This window comes from Danio aesculapii, chromosome 18 (assembly GCF_903798145.1).
Source record: "Danio aesculapii chromosome 18, fDanAes4.1, whole genome shotgun sequence".
Taxonomy (NCBI): domain Eukaryota; kingdom Metazoa; phylum Chordata; class Actinopteri; order Cypriniformes; family Danionidae; genus Danio; species Danio aesculapii.
The window spans coordinates 56,389,900-56,408,710 of NC_079452.1; the positions used below are offsets into that span (position 1 = coordinate 56,389,900).

At 36.2% G+C, this 18,811-nt stretch overlaps 1 protein-coding gene across 2 annotated transcripts in view; it reads right to left on the reverse strand.

Annotated features, from left to right (window-relative positions):
- Positions 1-39: 39 nt before the first annotated feature.
- clasrp (CLK4-associating serine/arginine rich protein) overlaps positions 40-18,811 on the reverse strand; it is a 32,681-nt gene continuing 13,909 nt past the window's right edge. Inside the window, exons 8-21 of one of the 2 annotated variants that reach the window (XM_056477880.1) lie at positions 17,708-17,804; positions 17,474-17,552; positions 17,305-17,378; positions 15,916-15,957; positions 13,908-14,090; positions 11,606-11,911; positions 11,343-11,519; positions 7,671-7,710; positions 4,928-4,988; positions 1,462-1,520; positions 1,320-1,366; positions 1,128-1,216; positions 920-944; positions 40-819 (exon numbers count right to left, since the gene is read on the reverse strand). In XM_056477880.1, the coding sequence (XP_056333855.1) occupies positions 777-819; positions 920-944; positions 1,128-1,216; positions 1,320-1,366; positions 1,462-1,520; positions 4,928-4,988; positions 7,671-7,710; positions 11,343-11,519; positions 11,606-11,911; positions 13,908-14,090; positions 15,916-15,957; positions 17,305-17,378; positions 17,474-17,552; positions 17,708-17,804 (1,322 nt within the window). In that variant the 3' untranslated portion in view covers positions 40-776. Of the gene's footprint in view, positions 820-919; positions 945-1,127; positions 1,217-1,319; positions 1,367-1,461; positions 1,521-4,927; positions 4,989-7,666; positions 7,711-11,342; positions 11,520-11,605; positions 11,912-13,907; positions 14,091-15,915; positions 15,958-17,304; positions 17,379-17,473; positions 17,553-17,707; positions 17,805-18,811 lie in introns of those variants that run through there. The other variant, XM_056477881.1, reaches the window with a different exon arrangement.

An 18,811-nucleotide genomic window follows, 5' to 3' on the forward strand; every position in this document is an offset into this window, starting at 1 on the left:
TTAATTTTTTTCCTCAGGAGAAACACCACACAAGCCAAGTTTATCTTTCATTCATGTTTAGGTTTTTATTTCTGTCAAAATGTGTGGTCACCGATGATTGTTTTTAATAGAAGAACCACCAGACATTTACATTACTGAGTGAAAAAGATGAGCAATTAGAATCTGCCTTTTCTTTAAAAGAAATTTACTCTCGTTGAGGATATTATGTACAATGAGGTAAAATGGGAAGGTTTACCTAGAAAACACAAGCATGTCACTTACTCAGCCTTGCTGACCTTTTTCCCTTCTTCAACAGATTAAATCAAAGTTAGTCAATGATGTTTTTCAAGAAAGTCAGTCAGCCGCGTTAGGAACAACATGAGGGTGAGAAAATGGCGACAGTTTGTATTTTTTTGTTTGTGAACACTCTTTAATGGGGCTTTAAGACATGAGGGAAGAGGATTCATCCTAATCTTCCACATAATTATCAAAGTTCGGCCGAAAACAATCTGCAAAGCTTTGTAAGAATCCTAGCAGCTCAAAGCATTCAGAAGAATTCATGTTTTCTGTGTAATATAAAGAGTTCAAATGCGTTTCTATAGCATGATGTTGTTAATTTTCACAATTTAAGAAAGGATTTAGTTGGTTTCCATTGCATCCTTAAAAGATGTAAGAGAAGCTGCAGTGAGTGATATTCATTTTATTTGTAATTTCCCTCCAAACTTGCATGTAAACTGCTTTAATCACTCCTAAACCATCTGTTTGATGTTTCATTGTCTCTTTTATCAGCTGGTTCTTCAGTACCGGTAATGAGGACTCCGTGACCTTGAGCGCGATCTCCTGTTGAGAAAGACAGCAAAAATGGTTCAAATGAGGTCAAACAGCAGTACGTCAAGATGAAATGGACAAGTGCGGCCGGTCCAGACTGGTTTTAGCATACCTTCTCGATGAGCCGTAGTCCCGACCTGTGGGTTGTTCAAGATTTATGATTAGAATCTTCTTTAAGTTATATGTTTTAATGACTACTACATTGTACATCTATACAGAATCCTTCACTACCAAGAATTCAATTCAATCCACACCAAGCATTTTGATAGCAACATGACTGGCATCTATATGAAGGAGGGATTTTTCTTACAGATACTCACTGTATTTGGCATTGGGGGAGGGCGAATGACTCTGACGTCCATACTGTCTCTCCCATTCATCTCTCTCTTTTTCCCGCCGTTCCCGTTCCCTGCAAGACCAAACAGTGACCAAACTGTATCCTCTCCTTCACAAACCCAGAGGACAGTTTCTACATGAATGGGTTGCACATGTATGTACATGCTCAGACTCACTTCATGCGTATTTTCCGTGCCATTGCGCGAAGAACTCCTTCTCGTTCCTGTGATGTGAGAGGGGGAAAAACATGAGTTGTTAAAACTCAAAACTACCTCTATTCCTCCCACCCACATACCACAGGTACACCCACACGTTTACCTGTCGCTTGTGCTCTTGTTGCTGGATCTTAGCTTGTGCTGCCTTCTTATCCGCCTTGGCTGATGAAGGTGAAAGCAAAAGGTGAGACAGGGTCAACAGGCTATTATTTCACACAGCTTTCCCATAACAGAGAGAGAGCTTAGAAACATGTGGTATATATGGGTCAAAGATGAAATGTCCAAGTTTGGTGTTGCATCAAATTACATTTACACAAGTGTGTATATGTATGACCTGTAAATATATAAAAGAGCAAGACTACAAAATTGCATGACTACAAAATAAAATCTTATTTAACTAATATAAAATGCCAATGATTTGTTATTTTGGGGCTACAAACAGATTTTTTTTGGTATATAAACTGTTGCACTGAATGACATATTAGTGGTTGTCTTATGTAAATCATGGTACAAATTAGGGCTGCACAATCAGAATCAGAAAGAGCTTTATTGCCAGGTATGTTCACACATACAAGGAATTTGTTTTCGTGACAGAGCTTCTACAGTGCAACAGAATTACAGAGACAGGACAAAAAACAGCTAATAAATATATTAAAAAAAAAATAGAAGTAGTGAGTGCAAATATACAGATTGACAAGTGTATGTACGTGTTTATTACTATATACAACATTATATGTGCAGCTGTTATGTGCAAATTGGCATGTAAAGTGTGTTGTTAAATAAGTGTATATGTGTATAAAAGTGTATAGCAAGTAGTGATGTTGGTTCCACAATTATTATCATCAAGGGTTCATGAGATGGATTGCCTGAGGGAAGAAACTGTTTCTGTGTCGGGCTGTTCTGGTGCGCAGTGCTCTGTAGGGTCGACCAAAAGGTAAAAGTTCAAAGAAGCAGTGTGCTGGGTGTGAGGGGTCCAGAGTGATTTTGGCAGTAACAATATATCGTTTAAGCCAGTGGTTCCCAAAGTAGGGGTCGGGACAATACATTTTCAAATACATTAAAAATAAATACAGTCCACAACTGAATATTGAGGATGATCTCTGATTGGCGGTCTCCAAAATTAAACCAAGAATAGACTTGTGATGAAAAAATTGTGTCCATCAGTCTCTTTAGTTGAGGTTAATATTAAATTAAAGAAGTGAATAAATGATGATAAAAATGATATGGTTGATAGACTGTTGCATTTTTTTTTCGAGTAGTCAATATGCTAGTGTGTATATAGGCCTACTGTTGTGTGCACAACGTTTGTATATTTATAATCACCTTCAAGGAATTTAGAGGTCGCGAGTCACTGGCATTGTTATTTTAGGGACTGTGGGCTGAAAAGTTTGGGAACCCCTGGTTTAAGCATTAATATTGCAAAGTATGTGCAAAGTCAAGTTTGGATTATAATTAACCAGGAACCACAGTTCACACTCAAAAAAAAAAAAAAAAGATTTAGATTTAAAAACATTTAAAGCTAATTTAAAAATGTGCTGAAACCTAATTCCTGAGATTTTTCTGGGACAACTTAACTGTTTAATGTTTAATCCACTTAAATTTAAGTTAATTTACTCAATTTGTGTTGGTACAACATGAATGAATGGTGTGGAATCCTACATTTTTTATAGTGCAGTACACAGGATTTGTGGAGTTATTGTGAATTTGAACTGTAATCTAATAATGTGAAAGATTTTTACTATTTTACGATTGTAAAATTGAAAGCAAATTGAAAAAAAATTGGGCCCAAAAAAATTTAAGTTTTGCCGCTTTTACAAAAATTAATTTTGTTTATAAAATGAAAAACATCTGTAAAAACGAAGGGTTATTTTCGATTTGATAATCCCATTTCTATACTTCAATATTGTCAGATTCCACCAAAAACCATAAAGTGCTGTTTATTTCATTTTTTATTATCTGTGTTCTGTTGTTTTCATCTGTATTTTAAAGCTTTGTTTTTGAATATATAATGCAGATCCAACAAAATCATCCTAATCGATGTAAAACTATAAATTATTTCCAAATAGCTACTCAAGTCATTTTGGGAAATTATATTCATATCGCAGAAATGCAAATTATCGCAATGTCAGTTTTTTTCAATATCATGCAGCCCTAGTAAAAGTGTATTAAGGTATTTTACTATTTGCTCAAAAAAAACCAAACAAAAAGGAAATCATTTGATTATTGAACTAAAATATTTAAAACTCTGAAAGATGCGTTCGACATAGATCTGAATACAAATCCACTTCTGGACATTTTTGGGTTGGCAGTAGATGCTAACCTTTCAGCAATAGTCCGAAAAGCTTTAGCTTTTATTACTTTACTAGCAAGACATCTCATCCTTTTAAAGTGAAAACATGCCTTTCCACCATCTTTAGATGCATGGATAAAGAAGTGTTAACTTGCATTAAATTGGAAAAAATTAAGACTATCACTTACAGGTTCTTTAATGTCCTTTGACAATTTGTCCCCTTTTTAGATAATTTTCTGGCTAACTCTCTAGCAATAACATATGAATACATATTTATTATTCAGATTCATTTTTTATTTTCTATTAATTTTTATTATTATTATTGTACATTTTTTATTCTTTAATTATTTCTTTTTTTACTTATTATGTTCATTTAGTTTTTTCAATGGGAAGTTGAGGGATGGAAGTATTTATTGGGGTAGTGTTAACAACAACATAGAATATCAATTACAACATTCATTTTATAATTTTCCTTTCATGCAAAAAACCTAATAAAAAATGTACAAATAAAAAACAAAAAGGACACATTCTATTGTTATTATTATTGTTTACATAATTTTTTTATGCTTAAAACACCTTTACAAAATTGATCCATATCGACTGTTCAAATGTTTGAGGTCAGTATAAGAGCAATTCCATGCAAATGTCAACCTTGCCATGAAAATGTATACTGTAAGCTCGCTAACTTTTTTAATCACATCCATAAATATAAAGCATGTTTACAGCTTGATATTTTCTGATCCCATAACTCTATGGTTAGTTGTTTTGGAAGATATAAACTAATGTTTCAATCTACTGTTAACATTTACTTTCTCTGTGAATTTATATTTTGAGATTTTACTGCAAATGTCCCATCCATAACGCTGGAATTGCTCATAATTGCTTTGAATGCTAAGCCAAAAGTGTCTTTAAAAAGATTTCAGATTTAGATTAATTAAATCCTTCAAAAAGCACTGTAGAAAGTCTAAATATATCTGAATTGTCAGATTTTCTTTAATAAAAAGCTCAAAACAGCAGCATTTGATTTAAATATTAATGTTGTCACTTTTTCATCCTTGCTGGTAGCTTGCTGAAAATATTTAAAATGTATAAAAGTAATTAAAGTTTTAGTAGTTTTATCTAATAAAACTAAATAATAACTTGCATTTAAAAAGGATTATTAAAGTTATTATTATAGACTAAGTGATCGTTACTTTTTATTACACTATTACCCAGTATATCATACATGCCTAAAATAAATAGACTATAAAAAGGCTGTATGCCTAAATCAGTAACTTACATTGCCTGTTCAGGGCCTTCTGCATGCGGAGTTTGAGTTTTTCTTGAGGCGTCATTTTGGGCTGCAATGGATACAAAGACTTTAAAACAAGCAGGATAGAAAGCTCAGACAAAAACAGCAACCGGCAACAACGGCTCTATTTCAATAGCTTTATATTGTGTCGTAGAAAAACAAGAGCACTTTAAACTACATACATGGTAAAGGTCCTGTTTTACAGACATGCACGTGATGTTTATGTTGTTGATGTATTGGCTGGTATATGGCAAAGTGTAAACAGTACAACGAAGGCAACAGTGCAGAGCTACGTCGACTCGTCTTCGTCACCTCTTCGTCACGGTTCAGGTAGGCCAACTCGATAAGACAGTTACAAAATGGCAGCTACTGTAGCCATTTCAGAAGAAGCTTCATTGAAACCGTTCAACTTTTACATACAAGGAATATGTGTGTTGACTTACGCAGGTGTGTTTGTGTGTGCGACTGAGTGAAGTTGCCCTGCCTGCCTTGACAAGCCCAGTGCAGAAGTAACACCTGAGCTGTTTAACTGCTTCGAGCCATTATTCCTTCATAGTTTTCCTTTCATCAGCTTGTGCTCATTCACAAGTGTCGATCAACAACCTTTTATACAGATTGTCAGTAAAATGAATAAAAGTACATGTATTTCTTTTCTCTAAATAGAATATAAATCTACAACAATTTCAAAGTAGGGCAAATGGAAATATCTTGATTACTTAAACAGGGTTTCCGCAGGTTTCATCAAGTTAAATGTAAGACCAAAACATTTTTAAGACCATTATGAATGAAATTTTAGAATCATAAAGAGCTAAACGCTATGGAATTTTTCAAATGGCCCTGATGGAAAAGATTTTATTTGCCTCATCAAAAACAATTATAATTTAATACATTTAATACTACAATAATACTTTAATAATAAAAAAAAATATATATTTTTATATTTCTTTGCAAAGTACTTTAAATATTGTGTAAAAACAAGCAAGCCCTCCTTGTATCCATACACTTTTCTCCAATATAAACTTTAAAATAAAAAATGGACAAATGTTTTAAAAACTATAATAAAATATATCTATGCACAACAATGTGTCTATGTCGGTGTTCTCAGCAGTAAATACACGGAGAATGTATAAACAAATGCTATTGTAAGGAAAATAATAAAACCATTATGGTAAATAGAGTTAAAAATTACAGTTTTAAATAAAAAGTTTAAAGTTTTATTGAGATGATTGTTGTATGGGTGTTGGCCAAGGGTGCATTTTCCAAACAACGACATAACTCGTGGCTAAACTACCATAGAACGATGCATAGTTTGGGAAAAGAACAATGTAGTGAGGAGTGTTTCCCAACGTAAAACGTCCATAATTACACTCTAAATGAGGTGGAGTAACAACTTCTTTAGAATTTTTTTTTTCTTTTTTTGTGCAAATTATGCTGTTTTACAGGTACACATATTTATTGATTTTTTTTTTTAATCCAATATTAGGCTAGTTTTAGTAAAAAAAAAAAAACATGCACTCTCCATATTAACTGAAATATATACAAATATTAAGAATATTCCATATTCTATTCTAAAACATATCATCTCATATATAAATCATATAAATCGCTAATGATTGTAATTTACAGTAGGCTATTTATTAAGAAATGAAAAAAAAGTCCTACCTAATAAAAAATATTATTATTATTATTAGTAGTATTTTTATTATTAATTTATAGTTATTCATTAGAGTTATTAAGTAGAATATTGTTTATTTATTTATTTTAGTTTTTTTGAAAAGTCTACTTTTACAATTTGGCATATTTAAATACTGCAGAAATCTTCTAACCAGCAGGCCCATGTCACTGTCAGTAGGCCACATTTCCTAATAAATAACCTACTATAAATTAAAAGCCTAAACATATGCTATATATTTTTGTTTTCACAAGCTTTGGAGATGTAACATAAATTCCACTTTTAAATAATAGGTCACCTATAGCTTTTCTCATGAGCAATGGCTGCGTTCAAAATGGCATAAATGTTTTCAAAATGCACTGCAATGGGAACGCAATTGTCAATATGAAGATCACTAAAACGGAACTGTAAAAATACTTTGAAAGCAAATTACACGTATGAGAGATGACTTTAATGTTTTTTTTTAATCATTCCAAGTTTAAATGTTGGAACATTCGAAATTAATAGGGCATAGACGCAGTATGTTCGTTGGAACGATGGATTTGGGAAAAGCCAAATTAACAAACTATGATTGTTATGACGGAACTTGCGACCTTAGTTGGCTAATGATGGTTTTCGAAAACACACCCCAGATTGGGTAGCAATACATGAACAAAGGGAATTAAGAAAAAGATTAAGACCTACAACACAATAATTTTAGTAAATTTAAGACTTTTTAAGGCCTAAAATTTAGATCAAGACATTAAGACCCCGCGGACACCCAGTTAAAGATAAATTTCGCCACTCCCTGTCTCTTTTTTACTAAAAAAACCAAAAGAAGTTGTGCAATATGGCTGCTGTTTAAAAACAAAAACAAATACACTACATTGTGCCAAAAAGTGGGAGGTGATCACAAACTGGACAGGCAATCACACGCATTTCAAACGAGAAAATAGTTTCTCTGAAGAGCCGTAAGATTGGCAGAAGACCCAGCCTGAATGTTAACTGCATCAGCCTGTCAGGGGTGAGGGAGGCGGAGTCTTTAGCAACAAATTCAAGATGTATCAAATTCTTACTGACTTTGGCAGCTCCAGTTTCTTTACCACCCGGAGTTTCAGGCCTGTAGGAGATCAAACAAACACAACAAAAGAGAAACTTGTCACTTTTCAGGCATGTAATAAGGTAAAGATAGCAACATAAAAGCATTTTGCAGAACTTTTATAAAGGCTTCTATATACATTTGATTTGCATGTTTCTAAGGCCTTAAAATAAAAATGCTTGATTCTTCTTAAAAATTCCCGTAAAGTGCTTTGAAATATGCATTTTTATTCAATGTTTGACGTAATCTCAACCAAAACGAAGAGTGTGGGGAACAGTGTAGCTGTTTAATCACCACTCTGCCAGTGAGTTGTTGAGCTCAAGTGCATCAAATGAAAAGCATTTGAAAAAACAGTTTGAAGTGGGCGGGGCATGTTAGACACTAGAGTATTTGATTGGTTAAGATTTGATGAGAAATTGAAGTATGAGGTCTTCTAAACGTGAATTTTGGCAGTTTTGAAGCACACTAGCTTATAGATATCTTAAAAAGCTAACAATACTGATACTAACATCTAAAACACTTTAATTTCATGGGGGGAAAAATCATGGTTTGATTTAACACACTAACAATGGACTACTGATTATAATAATATAGATAAAAAATATCCAATCACATGGCAGATACAGTATTAATGACTACTAAATTACCACTCCTGATTAACATGTATAACATACTGTATAACTAGTCTTGAGGGCCCACTCATGAAGAAAGCACCTTTGCATTGAAGAACATGAAACAAAGGCGTGTTTTTATATTATGTATATAGTATATATACATATAGAGCTGTAGTCTAGAGCTGTAGTTAGGAGCATAGTTCCTGGTTGTATTCTATTCCCAGTTATCCCCCCTATTCATTTCGATTGTCCCATCATTTAAACTTGGAATGATTTATATATATATGATGCACGAATGGCCCTGCGGATAATCCGCAGGTCGGGCGGGTTGGGTAATAAAAAAATACATTATGATTAATTGCGGGTGGATGTAGCGGGACATGACAGTGGACCAGTGAGAAAGTGGGCTTTGCAGAATGGGAAGATATGAGACGCCCAATAATAATGGATAAAGTGCAAGAGTAGCCCACTGTTCAAGTTTCAGTTAGTTAAAGGAGTCATCAGTGGAAAATCTGCTATCGTTCTGGGAGAAACAAGATTGCTTATTTCCTAGACTGCAGCGCCTTGCGAGGAGAATCTTGTTCATTCCTACAACACGCTGTGCAAACGAACACTCATTCAGTGCAGTTGGTCGCGTTTTGGAGGCGAGGCGGAATCGCGAATCCAGGCACAGTAGATGCTATTCTGTTTTTGAACAGTGCAAAGAAAAAGGCCAAATAAACACAACATAGCTGCCGTTTAGGCTGAAGTGACACCATTTCAGAATCAGTTTTATTGCCAAATGTGCTTCACACACACACAAGGAATTTTTGACTACAGAAGCTTCCAGTGTAGATAGCCTGAGGAAAGAAACTTTTCCTGTGTCTGGCTGTTTTTGTGCTTGGTGCTCTGAAGCGCTGACCAGACGGTAACAGTTCGAACAGGAAGTGTGCTGGGTGTGAGGCGTCCAGAGTGATTTTGCGAGCCCTTTTACTCACTCTGGAAGAGTATAGTTCTTGATGTGGAGGAAGGGTAGTGCCAGTGATTCATTCAGCAGTCCGGACTATTAGCTGTAGTCTACGGAGGCTGGTTTTGGCAGCTGAGCCGAACCAGACGGTGATTGAAGTGCAGATGATGGATTGGATGACAGCTGAGTAGAACTGTACAAGCAGCTCCTGTGGCAGGTTGAACTTTCTCAGCTGACGAAGGAAGTACAGTCTCTGCTGGGCCTTCTTCAAAATAGAGTCTATGTGAATGTCCCACTTCAGATCCTGAGAGACGGTGGTGCTTAGGAACCTGAATGACTCTACGGCAGCCACAGTGCTGTTCATGATGGTGAGTGAGGAAGTGCAGGGGGGTTTCTCCTAAAGTCTACTATCATCTCCACTGTTTTTAGCGTGTTCAGCTCCAGGTTGTTGTATCTGCACCATAAAGCCAGCCGCTCCACCTCCTGTCTGTATGCAGACTCGTCACTGTTCCGGATGAGTCCGATAACAGTAGTGTCATCTGCAAACTTAATGAGTTTAATGGAGGGCTCTTTTGTGGTGCAGTCGTTGGTGTACAGGGAGAAGAGCAGTGGAGAAAGAACACATCCCTGGCGGGCACCAGTGCTGATGGTGCGGTTGTCGGATGTGATTTTGCCCATTCTGACTAGCTGCTGTCTATCTGTCAGAAAGCTGGTGATCTATTGACAGACAGAGCTAGGAACAGAGAGCTGGGTCAGTTTGTACTCGAGCAGCGATGGGACGATGGTGTTAAAGGCAGACCTGAAATCCACAAGTGGAATCCTTGCGTAGTTCCCTGGTTTGTCCAGATGTTGTAGCGTATAATGCAGTCCCATGTTGACTGCAGTCTTTCGAATAACTTCATGGCCACAGATGTTAAGGCAACAGGTCTGTAGTCATTGAGTCCTGTGATCTTTGGCTTCTTTGGGATTGGGATGATAGTGGAGCGCTTAAAGCAGGATGGAACTTTGCGCTGTTCCAGTGATCTTTTGAAGATCTGTGAGAAAATGGGAGCCAGATGGTCAGCGCAGGTTCTCAGACAGACTGGTGAAACACCGTCTGGGCCTGGCACTTTCCTTTTCTTCTGTTTACTGAAGATCTGACGCACATTATCCTCACTGATCAGAAGTGCAGCGGGGGAGAGGAAGATGGCTGGAGGTGTTGATGGCTGTGTAGGGAGATGGTCCAGGCTGTGTTGATATGGTGTTGATGGCTGTGTAGGGAGATGGTCCGGGCTGTGTTGATGTGGTATTGATGGCTGTGTAGGGAGATGGTCCGGGCTGTGTTTATGTGATAATTTTTGTTATCTTGTTACTGTATCTGTATAAGCTAAAAAGTCTTATTCTTACTTTCTGTATCTATTTGAAAATGAAGAAAATGTTGTCTAAAGACAAACTTTTGTTTGTATAAATAAATGTTTGCTTAAAAGGTTTAAGATTAACGTATTATTTTACTATCAGAAATGCATGTCCATGTTGACCTATCATCATGCCTAAAACAAAGAATTAAATTATTGAAGTGACGATCGGGTGCGGATACATATAGGCTATCAGATAAAACTATATGTGCGAGCGGATGATTAGTATGAAGCCGCGGATTCGGGTGTCATTTCAGCTGATCCGTGCATCTCCACCCGTTCTCCCTCTCTTTTGCCCTCTCCATGCCTGTCATTTCTGTAGGTCCGCCTTCACGACAGCTGATTGGGTCAGGAGACCGATCTATCATTATTGGGTGACGTGGCGCGTGGATATAAAAAGGGCGTCAGAAAAAACGGAAAAGAGCGCTTTTTCTTTTGATCTCGTTTTTTGTCTATTTTGCTGACATGATTATGATTTTCGTTGTTTTTGCTTAACTTTCGTTTAGGTAAAATTATTTTGCATTACTTTTGCCCACTTTGAGAAATGTTTTGTTTTTTGTTCATTTTTATTTCGATTGATTTGTTATTTTTTGGCTCAGCTCTTTCCCGTCAAATTGATATACATTGATATATTTCCTGTCACACATATATATATACACATTATATAAAAAAAAACATACTAGAGACACTTTGACTTACTTTCTCAGTTTGTCTGGAGCAGCAGAGCCAGGTAGAGCAGAATGGGAGGAGGGGGAAGAGCTGCGGCTTGCAGCAGGTGAACGTGAGGGGCTTTGACTGATACTGCCGCCCCTCCTGTATGCAGAACTGCGACTTCGCTGCCGATAACGATCAACTGATCGTGAACGTGAGCGAGATCTAAGACACAAAGCATTTAATTTGTCAATTTCACAACTTTTGTATAATATTTCATAAGGGTTTATTATTTTAAGAAATTCTCCTGCCTGGTTCGTCTACGACCCGTGTAGCGCCTCCCCCTGTCCCGATCTCTGATCCTGTCTCTCCCCCGATCCACAGATCGAGACCTTGTCCTGTCGTATCGTCTCCTTGAACTTACTCCTCCACTGCGCTGCCGTGACCGTGAGTCAGACCGACGACGTGAGCGAGAGCGAGACCTGGAGTAACGGCTGTCTCGGTCCCTGCAGCCACGAGAACGACGACTCCGACGAGAACGCGAGGATGAGCGTGAAGACCGGTGTGATGAGGAGCGGGAGGAAAATGATGAAGGACTCGATGAAGACCGTCTTCGGCTGAAACAAATCCACAATAGGACATGTTATTATAAGCAACCTATAAATCTCATCACAAGACAAACCAAAGACCTTTTCCTGGTTCCAGGATTTAAAGATTCTGTCATTTTTAGCCCCAAAATAACTAAACAGCCAACTTAGAAATTGTCTGGTTTCATCTCAGTCATTTTAAAATATCCCCATTTATGCTGTTAAACAATTACACATCTAAAATTAAAGTTTGTACTTGCATATAATATGCGTGTGCTTTGTATATTTATTATGTATTAATTATGTACATCCATGTATACATTTATAAAATGTTTAATTATATTTGTATAAAAAAATACAAATTTTATTTAAATATTTTTAATTATTTGTGTGTGTATTTACATATTGATAATATAGTCAATATTTGAAATAATAAAAAAAAAAAATACAAAAAATCTTTTTTGATCTAAAAGATTTAGGACAACTTTGATGAAAGGATTTGATCCACTCCAAATGTTGACTACTGTATACACAGTAGAGACATGTTATGTAAATACTAGGGCTGGGCAAGTTATCACAATATCAGCAATTTGTATTGAACATTAACAGTTTTTATTATTGTCATTATTATTTTTAAAGTCTGTTGCTTACTGTTTCTGAATACACAAAGACAAACCATGGATCATGGTCACTTAATGCCCTGAATATGGCAAAGAGCTCAGGTTTTATATTTTATTTGATTACATTATTAAGTTGATTTCAATTGAGATTCACAATGTATAATTGAACCTTTAAAGGGGTGATATCACTGGGATGTATTTTTTGTAATCTCCAAACTCTGTTTGATGTAGGCTTTGCTAAACTAACTCTGTAAAAGCCAATGTCTCCCTTTGCATTGAACTTTGAGTGTATTACATTCAGAGATGTTATGTTCCCACAGCTACATTACACATCAACTAAAGTTTAAAATATGATCTTGTAGTGGACCACCCCTTTAATATACAATGAGAATTAGGGGTGTCAAAATTAATTGTTTCTTCGGTGCACCGCGATGCAGACACGGACAATTCGATATCGGTTCAGTAATAATCATAACCGGTTATTATGTACTGACGTCATTTATCTCTTATGCACTCTGTCGCGAGGGAGGTGAGCGCGGGTATTTACAACACTCCTGGCACCAACTGTGCACAATTTCACTGCGTGTGTGTGATTTCTGTACAGTCTTTCACTGACAATTACAGCAGAAGCCCCTACTTCTCTGCGATTGAGGGAATGAAAGTACTCCATTTCTCTCCCTCTCACTGTGGCCCATTTCACCTGCTGGCGTGACTTTTCTTCTCGGCTTCTGGCGTGACTTTTTATCCCCTCTCTTTTCCTCTCGGCTGTATGCATTCCAAATAAATTTTCGAATAAAGCGCGAAAGCTGGTGTAATTTTAACAGGAGTGGGCGGTCTCACAATATCACTCCCGAGCGAGCAAGCGCGCGCTCGGCGTGTGGGTGTGTGCACGTGCGTGTTTGTTTGGTGCTGTCTATGTTTGTGTATGTGTATGAATGAGAGACAGTGTGGTGCTGTGAGTCCGTGTGTGTGTGTGTTTATACAGACAGCTTGTTATAGCCACCCCCCAAAATACAACACTGTGTATGAAAAACATCGTCAATGCACCGTGATGCACCGAGATATCGAATTGAACCGAATCGATGGCATGATAATCGTAACCGAACCGAAAGACCAGTATAGGTTCACAGCTCTAATGGGAATAATGCTATAACAGAGCACGTTATTTGTTGGCAGTATTAGCAAACCAAATGTTATTGCACTTTTCATTGCCCAGCACTAGTAAATACAAACTTTTTTTTCTTTTTTTGACATGATTAACTTATTAAAAGCACTAAATCACTAATGAACCTTCTGTCATTTGGTTATCACGCTGGCCACATGCTATCACAGCTGAATGTGCTTATGAATAAATGGAGGGAAAAAGCCACTAAGGAGCCAGATAGTAGAAAGGGGAAGTTACCGACCGGGAGCCCCTGCTATGACCTGCGCTGTTGGAGGTGCTGTGGCTTGATGCCGCTGCAGGTGGGGCTGCTGTGGTTGTCGCTCCCTCTTCATCACTGCCCCCAAAGCTTGTGATGAAGGTGATCTTATCATTGCCTGGAGTTCGGGAACGAGAGCGTGACTCTGAACTTGAGTCCGACTCTGGCCTGAGACAGAAGAGAGAGAAATGAGTACCATTAGAAACATCAATATTTCTATATATGACTTTTCAAAAGTATGGGGTAGGGCTGCACGATATTGAAAAAATTACACAGCGTTTTTTTTTTTATTCTGTAATATATATTGCGATATGAATACAATTTCACTAGATGAGTTGAATAAATGTTCTATAATAAAAGAATCTATAATTTTAGATTGATTGAGAAGATTTTGTTGGGAGTGCATACAATATAATAAACAATCTACAATATGCTATTTAAATAAACAGTTTTATTGTTTTCCAATAAGTCCAGGTATACTGTAATACTAGTAGGTAATACTGCAGTGTTCATTTTATAAACTATTCAATAAAACTGATTGTTATTAATTTTTCAAAGTTACAAACAGTACACAGTACATTTTCTTATGCCTGAATGCGTTTAAAACCATTTTAGTCACAGGCCTTACATAACACTTGCAAAATAATCAATTATAATCCAGACTCAACATTGCATATACTCGCGATGTGACTATTGCAAATGATCACATTGCGATATCGATGCTGAAATGGGCTGTAACCCCCTTGGTATGCGGACATTACAATTTTCAGTGTCAACTACATTATAGAAATAATCGTTCATTCTATGTTCTACTACTTTAAAAGGTATAAATGGAAAAAAAAAAACCTGAAACATTGTATTGCGCATGTTTATTTATACTGGATCTACCAAAATTCACAATCTTCACTCGCCAATATGATCTTTAGACTATTTGTGTCACATCATATTTACATTTGTAGTCTATTGAGATTTTACACTTCGAATGAGTCTTCTTTTATGGAGTCATCACCCTAATGTTTTTTTTTTTTTTTTTTTAATAATATAGCCTAAAATATTTACATATTCTTAGACTGCCCCCGAAGGTGCATACCTCACGTACAGAAAATGGGAGAGCAGATTTTTCACTCCGATAAAACTGTTGTTTTGAAAGACATGAAGTATAAAAACAATGTATTAGCTATTTTTGTTTGTAGAGAGTTGCTATAACAGAGCAAATAGAGGCACACATATTCAAAGGCACAGGAAAAGATACTGAAACAGACACTGAAATGCATGTGGTCAATTTGACCATTATGGCTATTCAAAGTAAAAACACACAATTTATCATAAGGTACATTTTAGTCCAAATTTATTTTCAACTGACAAAGGTCAATTGATAGACTTTTTAATACTGGCCTTTTATTGGTCATCAGTAGGCCTACATGAAATCTGTATGCGCAGAAATCCGCAGATTTCCACCAATTTTTAGCCAATCATTGAGTCTATTTATTTACTTGTGTAAATGTATGAAAATTTATATTTATTCACCTTTTAAATTAATTTCATCAATATTATTGAGTAATATTAAAATGTTCAGTTGATTTATTTACAATACAGATTGTAAAGTAATATTTTCTGTCTTTTAGTACATAAATTATATGAGAGACTTGTTTTTTTTTTTTACCAAATAAGTGAATCTAATTGGATTTGCATTGTAAAAATTAAATAGAATAAATTTTTTTTTAGTATTTTATAAGTCATATATTAACATTTTTAGTAATGATACTCCCAAAATCATTCTGCATAAATTTGCAGATTTTTTATTTTACAAAATTCTTCGCAGAAATGTCAAAAAATATCCACAGATTCTGTCTGACCCTAGTCATCAGCAATAACATGTAAATCAGCTCATTATTATTGTTTCAAACCTTTCTATAGCTGCAGACTGAATTATAATTAACGAATTCAAAGTCAAACATGATCCAAAAGTAATGTTTGCAAATACTTCACTTACCGTTTGTAGGGGTCGTATGTAGGACTGTCTCTTCTGGCATAGCTGTTTTGAAAATTCAAATATTCATTTCAGTGAACTAGTGAAGACTATTATATTAAAGAGCCCCTATTATAGGTTTTTGAAAATGACCTTCCATGCCGTGTGTAATATCCAGCTAAGGCTTAAATCTGAAAGTGCACAGTGTTTAAAACTGTTGGTTCATCTATAAAAGAGTCGACTCAGAGTGGTTCAAATGAATTGTGGGGGTAACGAGTCTTTAGCCATGTCGTTGTGATGTCGATACGGAACTCAAGCCCCGGCCATTTGTTGCACACGCAGACCTGGGAAAATTGAATCCTCCGGCCTCGCCAGTGATTTCCCTACCCAAAGATGAGGCTGTGAAGAGTTGGTTGAAGTTTATTTTTGCAAAAATACCTCAGAATTATAGCCCCAGTTTTGTGCTGCTTTCCCATCATTTTTCTGATGAGTGCATCAGCAATCTACATGCTTACAATGGGGGATTTGTCAGCCGTTTGTTAAAGGAAGGATCAGAAAAGACTATTGATGTATGGGATTTATCAGAGCTTGACAGGAACTTTATCAGTGCACAGTTCATTGATCAGTTCCTTCCTCCATTTCACAAGTGTAAGTCACTTAAGTGCGTAAATGGTTGCCTCCTTGTTTTCTCTAGCTTGCAAATATGTATTTATTTATGTTTTGTTACTTGTAATGGCAACACGCGGCTTGTACTGTATCTGGTTAACTCTTTATATTCACATATCGCGCCTAATGCCACGTTGAAAACGTGGTGCATGCCGCTTTGTTTACGGATTTAAATGTGTTTGTGCTCTCGCAATCCTCTGCCGTTTGTCATTGCTATGGCCACTGTCAGCTGTTCCTACACATGTGTGGCAGACAAGTTTCAAAATAGTTCAGCTTTTGTCACTGTGGATTAATACTGAATGTGTGTCACTGTTTTTTCTTATGGTTAAGAATATAGCAATATGCTGGTGTTAATCTGCATTGCTTTAATGCACTCCTGCATTGGGTTCACATATACACTCTGCCTACTTCAACAATGTTGATAAGCTGTGGTAGGCATTTCTCTCTGTCTTACGCTGAACGCAGTCGACCAATCACAATAGACTGGGTCATCGGACCAATCAGCGCAGATTAGCATTGCGCAAAGGAGGGGTTTGGGAACAAATGAATCGCTGAACAAATCATATGGGAGTCATTGGGATAATGGAGTAAAAATAAATGCATATTATAAGACAATGAAAGTGTTTTTTTGACTTTGCATGCATATCAGCCTGTTGTTGGAGACTCCCAAAATCAAAATATGACATTTTATAATGCAAAATAGGGGCTCTTTAAAGAATAAATGTTCAAAGAGTAATGATCTGTTACCTGGGTGGGCTGATCTGCCTGCCTTTCATATACTTCTCTCTGAACTCTCTTCGTTGTCTGCGAGACCGCCGGCCCTGAAGGAAGCACAATAGAGCATTACCAATACGAATAATGACAGGAAAACATCTTAAATGAGAAGCAAGATCAATTAAAAATTGTCGGTTCATACAGAGTACATGGCCTTCTCTGCCTCCAGTGCTTTAGCGTGTTTAATGGCCTCCACTTCCTCCTTGTCCTTCCTCAACATCCTGTCACAAACACACATAAGATTTAAACTACACATCAAGTTTTTGGAAAGATTACAAGATCATTAATGTTTTATTTGGTAATAAGTTTAATAAGCTCAAACAGTAAACTTCTCATTTGCATATCAGTGGCTTAGCTGAAGAATGAGTGAACAAACCAAACAAAGTCTCCGTCTGCCATGCCGTAAGTGGTGGCCATCTTATTAATCTCCAACACCTGTTCAGGAGTCAGTTCGTCTATGTCCACCTCAACATCTATAACATGGTAAAGCATTAACACATCAGCTTTAAAGGGCTTACCTTCTACATTCAATTAAATCACATATTAAATTTTTTTTCTATATTATAGTGTTGTCAAGTATAGATATCCCAAATTTAAAACACGTATATATAAATATAGGCCTATTACTTATTTTTCATAAATATATTTTAAAGCACTTTTATTGAGCACTTATTTTACTGCTGAAATTTCTTCTTACCCAGTTTGCTATACTATTTGGCACAACTTTATAATATTTTATTCAACGTTTTATTTTTCTTTGTAATAAAGTAGTCTGTGTTTAGTAGATTGTTTTATTGCACAATATATATTTTTATTCGAGTTGCAATGTCCCAGATTAGAGATACAGATTAATAGATACATATTAAAAATATGCTTAGGTATCTGTATTGTACTTATCAGATTGGTTCTAAAAACATTAGAAAGTAAACAGTTGTAGAAAAAAGTAAAAGTCATGCTGCAGTCATTAACATTAATCAAAAAAATAAATAAATAAATAAAATAAAATAATTCACTGTTAGATGTTTTTGAAGAATGTTAAGCAGTGCTTTCATCTGTCCATCTATTCTGTTGTTTTTATTTGTTTTACTGGTTTAATTTGCTTATTTATTTATTGCTGACGATTCACTTGTCTTCAGTAATGTTTTAACTTTTTACAGGTAAGACTCTTTGGGCTCTGTTTTAATGATCTAGGCGCAAAGTCTAAAGCCCATGGCGCGAAAGCATTAAGGGCATGTCCGAATCCACTTTTGCTTTTTTAAGGACGGAAAAATATGCTGTACGCCCTGGCGCATGGTATAACATTGTAGTGCTTATTCTGCTCTGGGTGTGCATTAAACAATCAGAGTCTCATCTTCCATTCCGTTTAAGAGTCAGTTGGTCCCACCATGGCGCATTTGCTAAGTGGACTTTTTAAGTGGGAAAAACTGAATGCCGGAGAGATATGACTTGCAATATGAATGATGACACAACAGCATATAAG